Below are 17,603 nucleotides of genomic sequence, written 5' to 3' on the forward strand. Positions count from 1 at the left end.
AAAAGGAAATACAATGGTGTTGTGTATTTAACTTTTTCAATCCTGGTCTGAAAAAACTGCTGGAGGTGATTCACTTTCAATCCACCTGATGAAGACACCAACAACCTGTTTGATATTCATTCATGTTTGTGGCCTAGGGCTTATTGTAAGCATACATATTGTATGCCCATGGAAGCCCTTCATGCAGTGCTATCCCCACAGCTGCTACCACTAAGAACACAGGCAGGACAGCAGCCTAGAATCTTTATTTACACCAAGAGAATACAAAAGACTACAGTATATATACAAAGCAGTAAGGAAGGATACAACAACATCAGAATGACTATGATTGGGTTCACAATGTAAACTGATGAATCAAACAAAACTTTTATACTTGGGACGGCAGAGGAGATTGTACTCTAAGCATGGTTTGGTAGTGAGCATGGAGACTTATCAGGCTCAGCAAAAGGTATGATGGTAAACATAATCTGGTGTCTGTCTTGGCCCAGGTGGGATCATTCAGTAACATCCAGTAAGGCCAGTTAAACATTTCTCCTGGAGAGGACAGACGCTGTCTGGCTGACCAGTTACAGAGAAAGGAAGGTTTCCATAGTAACGTCACATGTACATACTTTATTTAACATTCCTACAGGATTCCAACAGAGTGCAGGAAACAACATTCACACAGCTGTTCGTCATACAAAAACGAGAAGAAAAAAAACGACACACATGATCAAGTTATTGTCGTCAAGGAGACTGTGCTAGCATCATGCTCTCATGAGAGCTGGGTGAGTTTGGGGTCGTCGTCATGGAGATGGGGGCCACCAATGAGGACTTAAGTCTGTAGTCACATGGTCTCAGAGCACTGGGTCGAGTATCAAAAGTAGTGTTGATGGGTTTTTCTTTCTTTTACCAGTGGTCTGGTACCACTACAGTATATTGGTACTGTACGGTCAGTTTTGCATACAGACTCGTGTGTATTGGCCCCCAGGACCCAGGGGCCCCACTAGGGTTTGTTCTTCCGGAGAGAGGCAGAGGAGCGCGTCTTCATGTACGGAATGACCTCCTTCTCCTCAAAGCCGTGGAAGGACTCCAGGTCACTGTCTCTCTCAAACACCTGCCTGATCGCCTGCAGGTCTCCCTGGAGCGAGGGGCTCTCCCCCTGGGCCCGCCACGCCGCCTCTCTCCCCCCCTCCCCACCGGCCGTCTCCTCCCGTTTCTCCTGCGCCGACTCGTCCCTCCCCCTCTCCTCCACTTTTACTTGCACCGGATCACCGGCTGAGCTGTTCTCCTCACCCTCCTCCTCATCTTCTTCATCCTCCTTCTCCCCTTCGCCCAATGGCTCCTCCTCCAGGGAGCCAATGAGAACCTCCGTGAGGACCTGGCTGATGTCGGCCGCCTCGTCCTCCACCTCCTCCAGCGGCGGCGTGCACACGATGTTGAACGAGCGCGCCAGGATCCGGGGCCTCTCCCCCAGGCAGGCGACCAGCTCCCCCAGCCAGCCGGCCACCTTCACCGCCAGGCCCCCCAGCCCCAGGCCCGTGCCGCCGCCCCCGGCCACCAGGTGGCGCCAGCGCGCCTGCAGGAACTCGCGGAGCACGGGCCCCACGCACACCTCCAGGGGCTGCAGGCGGGAGGAGCAGCCGATGGGGATGACGGCGGGGACGGTGGCCGTCCGGCTGAGGGCCGCCAAGAAGTCGTTGGCCAGGTGTCCCCGGTGGGTGTCCATGACCAGCAGCGCCTTGCTCGTCCGCTCCTGCCGCCCCCACACCCTGGACAGCCACAGCTGCAGCCGCTGGGCGTCGCTGAAGCCCTCGGCCCGCGCCTCCACCAGCACCGACCCGGGGACGGGTTCGTGGGCGGCGGGTAGCTCGCCCCGGAGGAACACCACGGGGCTCAGCAGGGTGCCGTCGGCGCGGGCGGCCAGGAGCACGTCCAGGGACGCCTCGCCCTCCCCGAACATCTGCAGGGCGGCGGGGCTGCCCTCGGCCAGCAGCCTGGCGTCCACGAACAGCGCCAGCTCGTCCAGCGCCGCCAGGTCGCGCGGCTCGTGGCCCTGGGCGCGCACCTGCTTGGCCACGAAGCGCGTGAAGATGCGCGTGCTCTCGAACACGTTCCGCGGCAGCGGCGGCTTGACGGCCGACGCCAGCGACGCCTGCAGGCCCAGGTTGTGGCGCAGCATGAACTCCACCGCCCACTCGTAGAAGTCGGCGATGTCGCGGGCCTCGTCCAGCGCGTCGGTGGCCGTCTGCAGGAGGTTGTCCTCGTTGACGGGCAGCTGCTGCTCGCGGCGGCTCAGGACCCACTCGGCGATGCGGTCCGAGCACCAGCGCCACTCCTTCAGCAGCCTCAGGCGGTCCTGGTGCTGGGCCCAGGCCCGGATGGCGTAGGGCCGCGCCCCGTAGCGCAGCGAGGCCTGGGGGAGGCCGTTGCACAGCGCGTACAGGACGATGCTCAGCTGGCGCACCGTCAGGGGCTTGTGGAGCGGCGCCATGGAGGAGGAAGAGGAGGACACGGAGGAGGCGGCAGAGGACCGGTACCTGGCCACCGCCTCCAGGAGGGCCTTCTTCCCCTGCTGAGGGAGCTCCTTCCCCGGCTCCTGGCCCTCCGGGTGCCCCTCCCTCACGCCGTCCCTGATGGAGGCCAGCGAACCCAGCAGCCTGATGGTGAAGGCGGGGGGCGAGGGGGCGGGCGTGGGCGGCCGGGACGAGGGCAGCAGGGCCTTGATGGAGACCTGCGTGCTGCTGGAGAGGTGGAGGGGGATGAAGGAGCCAGACACCGGGGAGGAGGGAACGCTACGACGGGGCGGCACAGCACTTTAGTTTCACTTAATGTAACAGGGTACATCATCTTACCTTACACATAAATATATATATATATATTAGTGCTGTCAAACGATTACAATATTTAATCGCGATTAATCGCATTAATGTCATAGTCAACTCGCGATTAATCTCACATGTTTATTGATTCTGAATGTCCCTGGATTTCTTTTTGTCCCATAATTTCTTCTCATTTTAATGCTTTTATCAACATGGAAAAGTGGATCGGATTGCTTGGTGCAAATTTTTTTTTTTTTTTTTTTAAACCACATTGCAATCGTCTGGCTTTGACGAGGGGGCGGAGAATTTGCATTAGCTGTGTGCTTGGCCATCAAGTGGTATTTCAGACTGGACGTGCTGCAATGATAGCTCAGTTCACAACGACAAAACACACAGATCACTTAGGTCTTGTCAATGGAACCATTTGGCATATTTTTTTAAGTAAACTTTACATTCAGAATCTTATTGGCATCCATTTAGGCATCTCACCATCCACTTAAAACTTAACGTTAGCCTACTACTCTTTATCCGGCTCGTAAGCCCAAACAAGTGTGCAGCGTGCCTGTTGTTTCCGGTCTAGCTAGATCCGGTGTGGTGTTGTAGTTTTCCTAATTCAGTTGTTGTTGCAACAGCATGTGAAAAAACCTAAAAGGTTTGCTAGGCCAAAAAGAACGTTAATCTTGCAATAAAAAATGTACACTGTTAAAAGTGTTTTCGCCGTTAATAACGCGTTTAACTGACAGCACTAATTAGTACTAATATATATATATCCTTTTATTAATTGTATTTTTTTGTACTGTTTTATCAGGTCTAATGTATTTTAAATTTGTATGCATGTATGTATGTTATTATCCTGAATGTATATACAATTTTGGCATGTAAAGAAGCACTTTGCAACTGTGTTTTAAAAATTGCTTTACAAATAAGGATCAATATTATTATTTTTATATTGTTTTGAGTTATGGTTTGTAAAAAACCTCAAAAGATAGGAAATAACAAATTCATGCCTAACTAAACCGATTTAGGAAGTTTGTTCAAACTTGTTAAGTTGAAATTATTTAAATAGAATATTATAATTGTGTTTTTATATTCAAGGTGTGTTATTGTGTATACTAGAGTGAAGGTGTTCTGTACCTTGAAGGGGCTGGGTATGGGTCGTATATCAAATCAGGTCCATCTGAAACACAGGAAACAGCATTACACACACCCTCTCTCTCTTTCTGTCTCTCCCTCTCTCTCTTCCTGTCTGTCTGTTTATCTCTCCATCTCTTTCGCCGTCTCTCTCTTGCTGTCTCTCTCCGCTTCTCTCTTCCTCTCTCTAAAGAATACGCTGGTGTTATATCCAGGTGTGTGTGTGTGTGTTGGCTGGCTGGCGTTATATCCAGGTGTGTGTGTGTGTGTGTGTGTGTGTGTACCGCTGAAGCTGCAGGCCAGGTGTTCAGGGTGGTCAGTCAGGTGGTTGGCCATCATGTCTCCGATGGTGGAGGAGTAACCACACGACGTGCACCTCATCTTGCTCTCCCTGGAAGGCAGATCCCACACACACACAGACACAGAAAGTTACACACAGAGACGCACATGCGAATGCCCACGTACACGAACGCCCACACACGCCCACACGTCCAGGTGAGACGGGGGGAGACACAGAGCCTATGGTGGGAGAGGGGAGTGGGGTGGGAGGAGCCCGATTACCTGGGGTAGGAAGTGTACAAGGTCTCATACTTGGTGGTGGTCTTACGGGTCACATGGTTACTGCAGACAAACAGCAGCATCAGTATCTCACAAGACAGGAACATCAACTTACTATGATCATTATACTTCTACGTGATTATCATTTATTTGAATGATATCATTATTATTTGTATTTGTATCTATAATCTATCTGAGCAATATTCTCCCTGCAGCAGCGACACAGTTCAAGTGAAAAGGGGGAGGGGGGGGTCGTCCTGGGGGCGGGGCTTACCTGATCATGTGATTGGCGTAGGAGCGGGAGCAGCATGTGCGGAAGCGACAGAGGGAGCAGCACACGTAGGTGGGGAAGTGGTTGGCAAAGTCGGGGATGGAGAAGGCACACTCCACACAGTTCTGCCTCTCAGAGACAGGACTGGAGGACAGCAGGGGGGGGGGGGGGCGGCGAGAAGGGGAGAAAGAGAGGAGAGGGAGGGAGGAGTTAGAGTTTAAATACCTCAAAAACCATGTAAAAAAAAAAAAAACAATCAAACCACTTTCTGAAGAAGGCGATGGGGTTACCTGCGCTTCTGGAAGCCCACGAGGAGCTCCACCTGGCTCTCCGGGGGCTTCCTCTGGGGGGACTTGGAGGTCTGGGGCCCGGGGGGCACCTCGATCACCTGGGGGGAGGCAGGGGGGTGGTCCAGGGACCCCTGGACCTCGTGCGTGGCGTCTGCAGCTGCATACGTCCTGATGGTCACCTGGAGGGGAGGGGGGATGGGGGGGGGGTGACAGGGAGAGAGGAAAATAAAAAGAGGAGAGACAAGGAAAGAGACCGGCGAATGATGCAGAGAGGAGGAGGAGGGGGACACCAAAAAAAGAAAGAGAGTAGAAAGTGATAAAGGAGAGAGAATAGAAGTAGAGAAGACAAGGGTCAACAGGTTTGAAAGAAAAGAGACACGATGCACATCAGACAAGACACAAAACGCGCGCGCGCCCTCTCGTCACCTTGGTGCCAGGCTTGAGGCCCTCCAGCTGTCTGGGTTTGATGTGGGTCCTGTGGTCCTGGGCCTTGTGTTCCGCTCGCTCCTTGGCAAACAGGAAGTGGAGGCGGCAGCTATCACAGCTGAACACCGTCTTCTTCTACGGGAGGGGAGGAGAGGTGGAGAGAGGAGGAGAGAGAAGCGAGGTACAGTCTTATGCAAAAGTTTAGGCACCCCTCTGAGGCTGCATGATCATTTACTGTCTTCACCAAAAAAGATCAATATAATATTGTAATATTCCTTTTTTAGTCAACACTGAGTGCTGGGGTGTTTTCCAGACAAATATACTTGGTGTAGCAGTATTTAGTTGTGTGAAATTAAATCAAATGTGAAAAATAGACTGTGCAAAAGTTTGGGCACCCTAATTCTTTATTTGATTTGAATACCTCTGCCTACTAAATGCTGATTAACTGCAACACATAATTAGTCTGATTAACTCGTTAAGCCTTCAATTACATAGAAAGGTGCATTCAATCATTAGAAAGGGTATTCAAGTTAGCCAATAGCAAGTTGTGCTTCTCTTTGATTCTCCTCTGAACAGTGGCAAAATGTAGGCATCAAAACAGCTATCGAATGATCTAAAAACAAACATTGTTCAGCAGTATGGTTTAGGGGAAGGCTACAAAAAGTTATCCCAGAGGTTTCAGCTATCGGTTTCCAGTATGAGGAATGTCATTAAGAAATGGAAGGCAACAGGCACAGTTCTTGTTAAGGCCAGAAGTGGCAGGCCAGGAAAAATAACAAAGAGGCAAAGGCAAAGAATGGTCAGAATGGTCAAGCACAACCCTCAGACCACCTCCAAAGACCTGCAAGGTCATCTTGCTGCAGGTGGTGTCACTGTGCATTGCTCGACTATTCAGCGCACATTGCACAGAGAACAGCTGTATGGGAGAGGGATGCGGAAGAAACAGGACGCGCACAAACAGGCTCGCTTGAGGTTTGCCAAACTACATTTGAACAAGCCAGGCTCATTTTGGAACAAAGTGCTGTGGACTGATGAGACAAAGAGTTATTTGGTCACAACAAGAGGCGTTACGCATGGAGGCAAAAGAACACAGCATTCCTAGAAAAACACTTGCTGCCCACAGTCAAATGTGGTGGGGGTCCATCATGCTGTGGGGCTGTGTGGCTAGTGCAGGAACTGGGAATCTTGTTAAAGTTGAGGGTCGCATGGATTCAACTCAGTACCAGCAAATTCTGGACAATAATGTTCAAGAATCTGTAACAAAGCTGAAGTTACGGCTGAGTTGGGTGTTCCAGCAGGACAACGACCTGAAACATTGCTGAAACACACTAAGGCATTTATGCAGAGGAACAACTACAATGTTCTGGAATGGCCATCCCAGTCCCCAGACTAGAATCTAATTGAAAATCTATGGGGTGACTTGAAGCGGGCTGTCCACGCTAGGCACCCATCAAACCTTACTGAACTGGAGATGTATTGTGAGGAAGAATGGTCCAAATGACCTCAATCCAGAATCCAGACACTCATCAGAGGCTGTAAGAAGTGTCTAGAGGCTGCTATTTTTGCAAAGGGAGGCTTTAGTAAATATTAATGTGATTTTTCTTTTGGGGTGCCCAAATGTACGCACGTGTTTAATTCTCCTATGATGCGTATGGCATATTTTCTGTTCATCAAATAAACCTTATTTCACTGCTAAAATATCACTGTCCATGATGAAAGGAATGGAGATTAGCAGGGGTGCCCAAACTTTTGCATACGACTGTATGTTACCTGGTGCCTGCTGTAGTGGTGGGGTGTGTTACCTGGTGCCTGCTGTAGTGGTGAAGTGTGTTACCTGGTGCCTGCTGTAGTGGTGAGGTGTGTTACCTGGTGCCTGCTGTAGTGTTGAAGTGTGTTACCTGGTGCCTGCTGTAGTGGTGAGGTGTGTTACCTGGTGCCTGCTGTAGTGGTGAGGTGTGTTACCTGGTGCCTGCTGTAGTGGTGAGGTGTGTTACCTGGTGCCTGCTGTAGTGGTGAAGTGTGTTACCTGGTGCCTGCTGTAGTGGTGAGGTGTGTTACCTGGTGCCTGCTGTAGTGGTGAGGTGTGTTACCTGGTGCCTGCTGTAGTGGTGAAGTGTGTTACCTGGTGCCTGCTGTAGTGGTGAAGTGTGTTACCTGGTGCCTGCTGTAGTGGTGAAGTGTGTTACCTGGTGCCTGCTGTAGTGGTGAAGTGTGTTACCTGGTGCCTGCTGTAGTGGTGAAGTGTGTTACCTGGTGCCTGCTGTAGTGGTGAAGTGTGTTACCTGGTGCCTGCTGTAGTGCTGCTGGTAGTTGGCTGCGGTGCGGAACACTCGGAGGCAGTATGGACACTGCAGGTGGGACGTGTCGCTGTGGGCCTCCTGGAAGTGATCCATCACCTCTGAGTAGAAGGACGAGCGGAACCTACACACCTGGAGAGGGACAGAGAGAGAGAGAGAGAGAGATGTTGCCATTGTGTGTTTTGCCGTGGTATGTGTTACCATGGTGAATCTGAGCAGAGCTTACCTGGCATACGTAGGGCATCTCTCCAGGTCTGTGGAAGTTCTTCATGTGTTGAAGGAAGACAGGCTCACTGGCAAACGCCCACTCACAGATCTTACACTTACCTGTGCACACACACGGAAGAGAGAGGGAAAGGAAGAAAGAGGAAGTAAGAGAAAGAGAGAGAACAGAGGAACAGAGAGGAATTTTAGCATGAAGCATTTGTCCTCATTCCAACTGGGGGTGACTTAGTTAATGTGTGTGTGTGCGTGCGTGTGTATCATGCTACGCACTGGTGCTCTGGTAATGTCCGTGGACAGACTCCAGGTGTCCCTGGAGCCGGTACGGGGTGGGGAAGTGACGGAAGCAGTGCTGACAGGAAGTGTTGGCGGCGACGTCATCGTTCTGCTGACTCAGCTCTACATGTCTCCTCATGTGGGCCATCAACCTGGAGGGGGAGGAGGAGAGAGGGGAGGTAGGGAAGATAGGGAGAGACAAGAGGTGAAAAGGGAGAAGAGTGAGAGGAGAGAAAGAGGTAGAGGAGGGGAATGGAAAGAGATAAATGACACTTGATACTGTGGAATTGTTCAAAAGATTTCCCCAAAAAGTGCATTTCGGCGTTTGCCAAATATTTGACAAACGTTACAAACAGTTAGCGGCTGCATGAAAATGAGCCGAAAATGTGTCAGATCGAACCATCCGCGAGGACGGGAACCCCCGGGGCCTGACCACACCCACTTGATATTGTTGAGGAAGTTCTTGTCACAGTGGATACACTTGAACCAGCCGGGCTGCCTCTCCGGCTGCTCGGGGAGCCGACAGGCCCGGTCCGTCCCGTAGTAGAAGTCTTCCACCAGGATGATCAGCTTCCCCAGAGCCGCCGCCTCCAGGATGGGCGTGCCGGCGTGGGCGTACACCGGCCGCACGGCACCCTCCTCCCCCTTCCCCCTCCCCCTGGACCCCAGGCTCTCCGCCTTCCTCGGCCGCCCCCTGCCCCTCTTCTTGGGCGGCTCCGCCGGGGGCGGGAGGGCCGTCTGGACGGGGGTCCGTCTCTGTTTGGCGGCGGGCTCCCGCTGGGCGCTCTTCTTCGTCTTCTTCTTTGGTCTGGAGGCGCTGGAGGCGTCGGAGGAGGACGAGTCCCTGGAGGAGGAGCGGGGCCGCTTGGAGGCGGATTTTTTGCACTTGGTCGGCTTGTACGATTTGGGCGAATTGAGTTTTTTGAGGCTCCGGGCGATCTCGTCACTGCACCTCTGGAGAAGGAGAGAGATATGATGAGAGAGAGAAAGACACACACACAGAGGGTGTTGAATAAATAGTCGGCAAAAACATCTCGGCTTGCTTTTGCATGGATACTTTTTGATGGTAGAGAGGAAGCGGTATGTAGATTTCAGGATTACGGTCATCAAAAGGATGATGGTTGTCGGTATTCTGGCGGGATTGGGACCATGTGCTGGACAGTACCGATAACACACTCTGAAACCCCTCAGCACTCTTGTAACTGCCCCCCCCCCCACAAAAACACTTTTAGGCCTCGTTCACACATTTGTATGTGTTGATTTCTCATCCATGATCCATCTCTCGATCACACACAGCTAGCAGGCTGCTAGCCTAGTCGAGGTGGCTAGCGAGAGGTAACACGGCAGAGAAGAGCCACTGTTGCAGCAAGCTATAAGAAGAGAAGACTGAAGATCCTTCAGCGGTTCAAACCCAGGTTGCACGCCGAGCGAAACTGCTGCTCATTTCGGTTGATGCTGGATAGCACTTAACAAGACACTTCTCATGATCATCGAAAAACGAAAACGGTAATATTAACCGTCGGGGCTTTTACCATGAGTTATGTTGAAACCGGTAGACAGCTTAATCCCAATCTGATGTAAAATGATGCTATGCCGTGGTATGCTATTATAATTTGCTATGGTATCCTATGCTGGGGTGGGCTAGACGAAGCCGTGAGTACTTACACACAGGAAGCCCCTGAGAGCGTTGACGATCTTGTAGTGGACGCCGCAGTGCTGACACAGCTTGGGCTTGGCAGGGCCCATGAGTCCTGGGGGGGGGTAACCATGGTCACAGCATGAACATGCACACACGGATGGGTCCAGATAACAGATGGTTCTCACACACACAAACACACACTAAGGGTGACGGCTCTGAAGGGTTCGGTCTTGTAAGATACAGTGGAGTCACGATTTGGTACATTTTCGATACAGCCAAAAAGTCTAGCATATGAAGTGGTTCAATACGAATACGTGTATCGTTGCACCCCTAACACACATGCATACAAAAAAACACACATCCAATCTCAGGCACACACCCCCACACATCTATATCAACCCCACTTTCCCAAGCATGCGTGTGTAACAGATGAGTTGAAGCGACCTCCACCAGCTACACATGCAGCATGTCCTGGTGTCTTCTGCTAGGGGTACAGACCTTTCAGGGGCCGGGGGGAGGAGATGGGTCTGGTGCTGGCCTGGGGGGACCTGGAGGAGGAGGCCTGCAGTGGGGGCTGTGCTGGGCCGTAGGCTGGCATGGAGGACGTCTTGGCAGCGGCTGGATCTGAGGCGCCGACCGAGACGACCTCTGCTCGCACACAGGAGAGAAGGGGGGAGAGGGACGTTCGTGTCAACGAAACAGACAAACCGAAACTAACTTGAACTGAATGGAGATGAGAGAGCCTCTTTTCAGCTCTCTGTTCACCCCCCCCCCCCCACCCCACCTCCCTCCAGGGAAAAAAGGAGAGATGATAGGCTGGCTAGACCTGATGTTAGTTTCCTCCAGGTTCACAATGACTCTTATTGAGAGACTTGTTGCTCTTGCTGGCTAGTTATAACGGATTTAAACTTTTTGTACTCGCTGTGAAATATGTTACTGTTGATTGTTCTTCTTCTATAGGTACACTCTTGCACTTTTGGGGTTTTAATGTTTTCTTAATTGTAACTTTTTTAACTGCATGCTCTTATATGGTTCTTCCCTTTGGCACTTATTTGGTTTTTCACAATGTATGCTTCATGTTTTGGCTGCTTGCAATGTTTGGGGCTACCTCATTGTTATGATCAGAATTGGTGTTTATTCGCCATGAAAGTTTGCACAGACAAGGAATTTACTTTGGCAGGAGAGCCACCTCTGCTCTTTTGTAAAGCTCTCTCTTGGAAGTCGCTTTGAATAAAAGCGTCTAAAGAATGCCTGGGAATCATATTTCTTTGAAGCTTTAAAATGTGGATTATAACTATTTCATATTCAGGACTAGGGTAAGAAAACTCACAAAACTCAACCTAGAATTGATGTAAACTTTTCTGCAACAAAGGTAATGCCAGTGGGACATCAGTTCAGGCTATGGCTGGGGAATAAGACCCCAAAATCATGTATGATATGTTGTTTTTCTTTTTGCTGTTTCGTTGTTGATAATGATCACGATAGGGCCTATATATTTCATAATAATGCTTGAATAACTGTCTCCTTGGAGAAGAATCTAAAGAAACCAGGTTAATTAGTATGCTTACTACCAGCAAGACACATTACTAAATGTGTGCTAAATGTCACATATTATTAATGTGCTTGCCTTCACCAGCAGTCCCTTGCTCTGCCCCAATTCTCTCATTCTGACATGGAACCTTATCATGAACAATCATTGACATACCTTAGTGTCTTTTTGTCTGTGTATGTGCATGTAGCTAGTGAACATTAATGAACCATAGTTTAGTTAGTTAGCTGTAATAGCAACAAACCAATAGTTTGTTGCTATTACAGCTGTTGCAACTGCTGTTTGGTCAATTAAAAGACCGCTTAGAAATGACATTTAGAAATGTATTTTAACATCACTACAACTAAAAGAACAACTGTCCCAAGGTCAATTCAATTCAGCTTCTGTCGTTTTCAGTGAGATTGGCATTTGCCTCTTTTTTATGTGACAAAGTTGGGCAACTGTAAAGGGTGTTACATTTATCTACAACAAGGGTAAAAGTAGGTCAACTTAAGCTATTAGAGTTAGTTTAAAGTTCCAAAACAAATCCAAAGAAAATGGTTTGATTATGTCGTAGTTATGACAAGTCTATCTTAGCCCCCCAAAAATGGAATCATCAAGTGTTATAGTTAACGTTAAGTTGGTACTTTGGCTTACAAGCTCAAATTATGTTGTAAGCTTTTGGCAAAATGGTAGCCTGGCTGCCAGCCCAACTTGCCCCCGCCCACAAAAAAATTTGGTCGGGAAGTAGGGTCTGGAGGGTTTCGTATTGGGAACAACTATATAAAACCAGGATCTGGGCGCACCAAGGAAATTGCCTGGGCGGGCTTTATACGATGATGGACAGATGATCAACAGTAACGTAATCAACAACGTCACGAAAGAGCCCTTGGGTTGAATTTGTTCAAAAAACAACATATTACGTTGCTCTGATTGGTTGTAGGTCTATCCAATTGATTGAAGAGGCATTTGTTTTACGAGTTCGGTTGAAACGCCCCATAATCACAGCCCAACGGAGAGTTTTCAGACTCATATTCTGACTAGAATTATGAGTATGACAACGTCAGGCTAGGAAAATGGTCCTATTAGTGTATAAACAAACAGCCCCAAATTGTGAGGGCTAGTGTTTGCCAAATCAAAACAATATAACAGCTATGAGCTTCCCCAAGCAATAGTGCAGAACGCCGTCAATGGGCACTAATATGAGCCAGGTAAGGTTGGAAAGCTTGTTGTGTTGTTGACAACTCAGAAGGTTCTCATTTCAGTTCCTTTGACTCTGTCCTCGCCAACCCAGATCCCCATAAACCACATTTCAAAAAGTCATCGGATCTATATACGAATTGCACAAATGACCTGTTTTAGATTCAAATGGCCATTTTTGTCAGAAAGGTGACAAGTTAGCAACCCTGCCCTCCCTCTTTCATCATATCTCTCTTGAGCCTTTCTTTCCCCCTTCCCCTCTCCCTCTCTGGTCTCCCTCCAGATCAGGGGTAGGCGACCCTGGTCCTCGAGGCTTCCACAGAGCTTGATAACAGCCCATTCATTTGAAACAGGTGTGGTGGAGCAGGGAAACATCTAAAACATGCAGGACAGCGGCCCCCGAGGACGAGGGTTTCCTACCCCTGCTCTAGATGGTGTAAGAGAGAGGCGTTACCAGTGATGATGGGGGTGGTGCTGTGGAGGGCCGGGGTGGTGGAGGGCAGGCTGATGCCTCCCGACGCCACCCTGCTGAGGGTCTGGTACCCCGACGAGCTCTGGTACGTGAGGGTGATGGGGATCTGAACCGTGCTGAGCCCCTTCATGGCCCCGATGCTGCCCACCGACCTCACCACGCCACTGGGTTGGCCGAGCAGCTTTGCCCCCTGCCCTGGAGGAGAGGAGGTGGCAGAGGAGCAATCTTCAAACAGGCTCAAACTGCCGCCAGTACTTGGAAACAGGACATGCATTACTCATAGGAATGGAGGAAGGATGTTTTACGGTGTTCAAACACCACAGAGTAGGTGTGAGCCAATGGGATCGCAGTGTTGTGTCTAACTTACCACCCGGAAGAAATGTGATTGGTTGGCCGTTCAGGATCAATCCCAGTTGGTTGCTCTGGCCCGTGGACGCTGCCTGGAGCGACTGTAACGACACGCACGTTTGCAAGCAGGTGAATCCTAGAGTGTGACATCGATGCTCGCACCAGTCCCAGTAGGGAGCCTGCCTGCGACAGCAGCAGGAAGGGGCCATGCTGGAGGCCATGCGGGGCCAACGGTTACCTGGGTGCTGAGGATGATCGGCTGCCCAGAGGGAGGGCTGTTGCTATTGATCAGGGGGACATTGGTCAGCTGGGTCAGCTGGGTGGATGAGGAGACGGGGGTCAGGACCAGGGGAGACAAGGAGGTCTGGGGCAGGAACGGGGAGGGTCTGGATGTCAGCATGGACCCTGGTGAGCCGTGGGTCGAGGCCTGGACCAGGGGCTGGGCTGATGGAGAGACTGGGACCAGGGTCAGGATGATGGTCTGCTCCTCCGGGTTTAGGGCTGGGGCTGGGGGGGTTACAGTGTGTTAAGACATGATATTTAATTCGTAGACTGCACATCCAATTAACCCTGTAACAAACATTGCATTTGAAAACTACTCTAAAGATTAAAAAAACAGCTCACTGAAAGTTGACACACAACAACATTCAGACAACAACAACAAAACCAATCAATCCCTCCCTCACCTGGCTTTTCACTTCCTCCCATCTTCTTCCCCAGATCCTCCCCTTCCTCATCTGTGGCGTGTTGCCATGGCGCCAGGTCCCCCTCTTCACACTCCATGTGTAGTTCGGAGTCGGCCATCTTGCTCTGCGCCCACTGGTCAATGCCACAGAGGACGGGAGATATAAAGTTAGTGTGGAGAACCGTGTCAATTTGATGACATCATCAGGGTTACTGCAATCATCACTGCTGCTGCTACAGTCAAATGGGGCTCAGTTAGACCGCTGACTTCTGAAAATCACATTGTCAGTCATTTATTTAAAGGGGGAATGTATACGTTATTAAGTGTGTTGTAAACCTCCAAAGTGTTATTTTGTATTCGTAATAACTGTTAAATATCACTTTTTTCGTACGTTTTGAATCCAATTGTGTGCGTCTGTGTGGGAGTAGGAGGAGCGAGAGTGTATACAGTGGGTGGTTGAGTTAGCTTTGTTTATGTATAGTAATACATTTTCCGGGTGGATATAATGTTAATGCAAAACTGTCAATATCATTTTTCTATCTTACATGGCTAACTCCTTTCCTTCAAAAAATGCTGCCAAAGACCACAATATCCTGGTCAGAATTTATGGTGTTAACTGTGGCTTGTGCATGCATGCTTCCTGCAGCCGGAGCCCGCCTCCATTCTCGCAGCACACCATGCGATTAGCATTTAGCTCGCTAGCTAACAATGCTAACTTGCTAGCCTAGCTAGCTAGGAACCTCAGTGAGTTTCACAACTGGCAGAATTCAGGCTAACAATATCAGCGGAAACAAATCAAGAACTCGCTTACCTTGCTTACGTGTTTGCTGAGGTTGTTGATATAAAAGACATGCAAATGAATGTGCATTCATTTGTTAATGTTGTTTGCAATGTTTTGAAAAACAGTGATTTGTGAGAGGCAACAAGCTAGTTGGCTAACGTTGCCTGCAACACAACCGTTTTCCACTTTTCCAGCTTGCCTCGCTCTCTCAGGGCGAAAGAAAATACTAGCGTCACTTCCACTCTATCCGCAAGTTCTGGTTGGTTGCGATCTCTAACTCTGGGCGGAGTAACCATCTTTATCCTGACAGGCGAAGCTAGCAGTAATTTATATTTCTTAAATAACGCCTCGAAAAGACTTATTTCACGTTACTTTCCATCAAGCATTCTCGGTCATAGACCACATATGTCCAGTGATAGAATCGTGCACGAGACAAACTCAAAGTAGCTAATCACTTTTCTGATGATGGACAGTACTAACAACAGAAGCTCGAGCTATGGTCTGTTTCCAGCCTCCGCTCGCCCATAAAAAGGGATATACACATCTAGAAAGTGAAAAACATGAGCCGGATAACAGTAGGCTTGGCTGTGCTAGTTAGCTACTAGTCTAGCTCATTAGGAACCTGGTAGCTAGCTTTTGCGCTACATAACAGACATTTCCTTTACTAATCAAGAAAATACTGTTAGAACTATTTACGTCCGATTTCCTGTTTTACTTTCTGTCCATGATATGTCTGTTTCTTTGGATAAGAACGTCTACTGAATGAATAAGATAGTACAAGTAGCTACGTTGCTGCACTCAAAACTGCAACAATACAAGCAAGAATACAAGTTAACACTGTTGCATTAATCTGAGACATCACTTGACTGGTTTTCCTTATAGCTAGCCTATGGCCCTGAATCAAGGGATGATACTTCTGACACACATAATGGAATCAAAGCCATTTCTAATATTACCAGTGCTTACACGCAAACTAGCAAAAATCTAACACTGACGCGCGATGTCACCGAACCACCTCCGCTAATTTACATAAATCGATGCAAAAACTAGCTAGCTACTATAGCTAACTAACTAGATGTGAATGAAGAAGTCTAAGGTTAATCACCAATGCAAAATAGAAAGGTGACTGGAAAACAAACCTTGAAAAAACACCTCGTTATCTTCGCAATGTTTTATTGTAATGAAATAGAGACGATCGTCAGGCTAGCTAGTCTGAAGTTGAACAAGCAGTTAGCTAGCTGGCTACCAGCAAACCAATCACTATCAACTCCTTGCCCACAATCCCAAGTGTGAATTTATTCAATGAATGGGAGAAAAACTGCTGCAGCAAGTTGCTAGAATGCTAGCCAGCTAACTACATATCATATTTAAAACATTTTACCAAATTATTTATGAATTTTAGATTGTGTATTCTCACGGAACAGAAAACATGCTTTGCCACAATCTTAGCGTGCAAGCTAACCAAGCGTCCCCTCAAAGTTGCTAGTTAACTAGCTAATGTTAGCATGTCTCAAATCTTTTTTTTTTTTTGCTAGTTGATCACTCTCCATCATGTTAAACACAACACTCCTTCCCCGAATGCCTGAACATTTTTTTCTGCTATATCGTATGTTTCAATTATACTTGTTCTCTCTAGTCATCTAGTCATGAATGTTTACATGTGTTATACCCAGTGTTGTGATGTTTAAACTAAGCCTATATGTTAAGCAGTCTCCATGGACGTTCCCTAAGTCTATACCTGTGTGATAAATAAACAAGAAGAGAAAGGCATTAAAGCGACTCTAAGTCTGCAGGTTCTTAAAGACGGTATTATACTGCCATTAATGGTAATTTAGTGTAATAGACACGCGACGTGGGGTGGAAGGAAGTATCGAGCAGAGAGCTCACTCAAGTGTACCATACATTTGCCAAGACCAGACTGTATCAATACAAGCAAGCAATGACCACACACCAAAATGTTATATCAGGATATGAAAAAGATTCGATCTATACAGCAGATTCATCAGAAGCATCACTGTAATTGGTGCACATCTTTACCAGTGGACAAGAGGAATTTGGCACTAATTTTAAGCATTGGCAGCCCTAAGTGAAAAGCAACATTCTGTCTATGTTTTACCTCATGCTTCATTGCACTGCTCTCTCCTGTACTCTACCATACTCCACTCTACTCTGGACCCCTCAGTTGTAACCAGGATGTTGTAGCCTAATAAGGCACCATTGATTGGTCAGGCGAGCGCAAGGCGGGTTTAATCTGCCTAAGACTTTAAACCTCCCCTTTTGCTAAGATCCTTAGTCCTATTCTTATGCTCGGTGCTGCTCCCCCCCCCCATGTTAACATAGCAGAGCTACAGTTGGAGGGAGTAGGCACAGAGGAGACAGCCTGATTATCTGAGGTTGTCTGGTCTGGTGGTCAGGTGTCTCCCCCCAGGACATACCTTGCCCTCAACAGACAGGATGTGGCAGGAGCTGAAGACCAATCCCATCGTCAAGTATGGCGCCGTGACAACAGTCACCACCATCAGTGAGTCCTCGAAGAAGGGGAATGTGGACATTGTAATGCTGTGCTGTATTGAATTGACAGTTAGAAACAGATTTATTGAAGGAAGCTCAATTGTAAAAAATTATTATACACAAAGTGGGTCCTTGTGTGCAAATGACTGTAAATAATGTGGGTGTAT

At 48.7% G+C, this 17,603-nt stretch overlaps 1 protein-coding gene across 2 annotated transcripts; it reads right to left on the reverse strand.

The window, feature by feature from the left end:
• Positions 1–592: 592 nt before the first annotated feature.
• On the reverse strand, positions 593–17,195 carry pogza (pogo transposable element derived with ZNF domain a). Of its 2 annotated transcripts, none has more exons than XM_084695705.1 (18): positions 14,956–17,195; positions 14,146–14,278; positions 13,698–13,966; positions 13,479–13,560; positions 13,094–13,306; positions 10,410–10,559; positions 9,938–10,023; positions 8,715–9,226; positions 8,270–8,424; positions 8,001–8,101; positions 7,760–7,906; positions 5,478–5,612; positions 5,052–5,230; positions 4,765–4,905; positions 4,494–4,553; positions 4,217–4,323; positions 3,936–3,978; positions 593–2,723 (listed from the first exon to the last, which is right to left on the reverse strand). In XM_084695705.1, exons 1-18 carry the CDS (start codon positions 15,010–15,012, stop codon positions 986–988), a joined length of 4,308 nt encoding a protein of 1,435 aa, XP_084551831.1. In that variant the 5' UTR covers positions 15,013–17,195; the 3' UTR covers positions 593–985. The 2 variants fall into 2 exon arrangements, with proteins under 2 accessions (XP_084551831.1, XP_084551830.1); XM_084695704.1 differs by having other exon boundaries at positions 593–2,774.
• Positions 17,196–17,603: the final 408 nt, after the last annotated feature.

This window comes from Hypomesus nipponensis, chromosome 4 (assembly GCF_054491055.1).
Source record: "Hypomesus nipponensis isolate SF chromosome 4, ASM5449105v1, whole genome shotgun sequence".
Lineage (NCBI taxonomy): Eukaryota > Metazoa > Chordata > Actinopteri > Osmeriformes > Osmeridae > Hypomesus > Hypomesus nipponensis.

What these genes read in the sequence shown, in the direction of transcription:
- pogza (XM_084695704.1), bottom strand. Translation starts at nt 15,012, where the DNA reads ATGCACATTCATTTGCATGTCTTTTATATCAACAACCTCAGCAAACAC. An exon ending in CACCACCCCCATCATCACTG is followed by an intron (nt 10,560 to 13,093) that starts GTAACGCCTCTC and finishes GTGTGCGAGCAG; the next exon opens with AGGTCGTCTCGGTCGGCGCC. An exon ending in CCTGGCCTGCAGCTTCAGCG is followed by an intron (nt 3,979 to 4,216) that starts GTACACACACAC and finishes CCTGTGTTTCAG; the next exon opens with ATGGACCTGATTTGATATAC.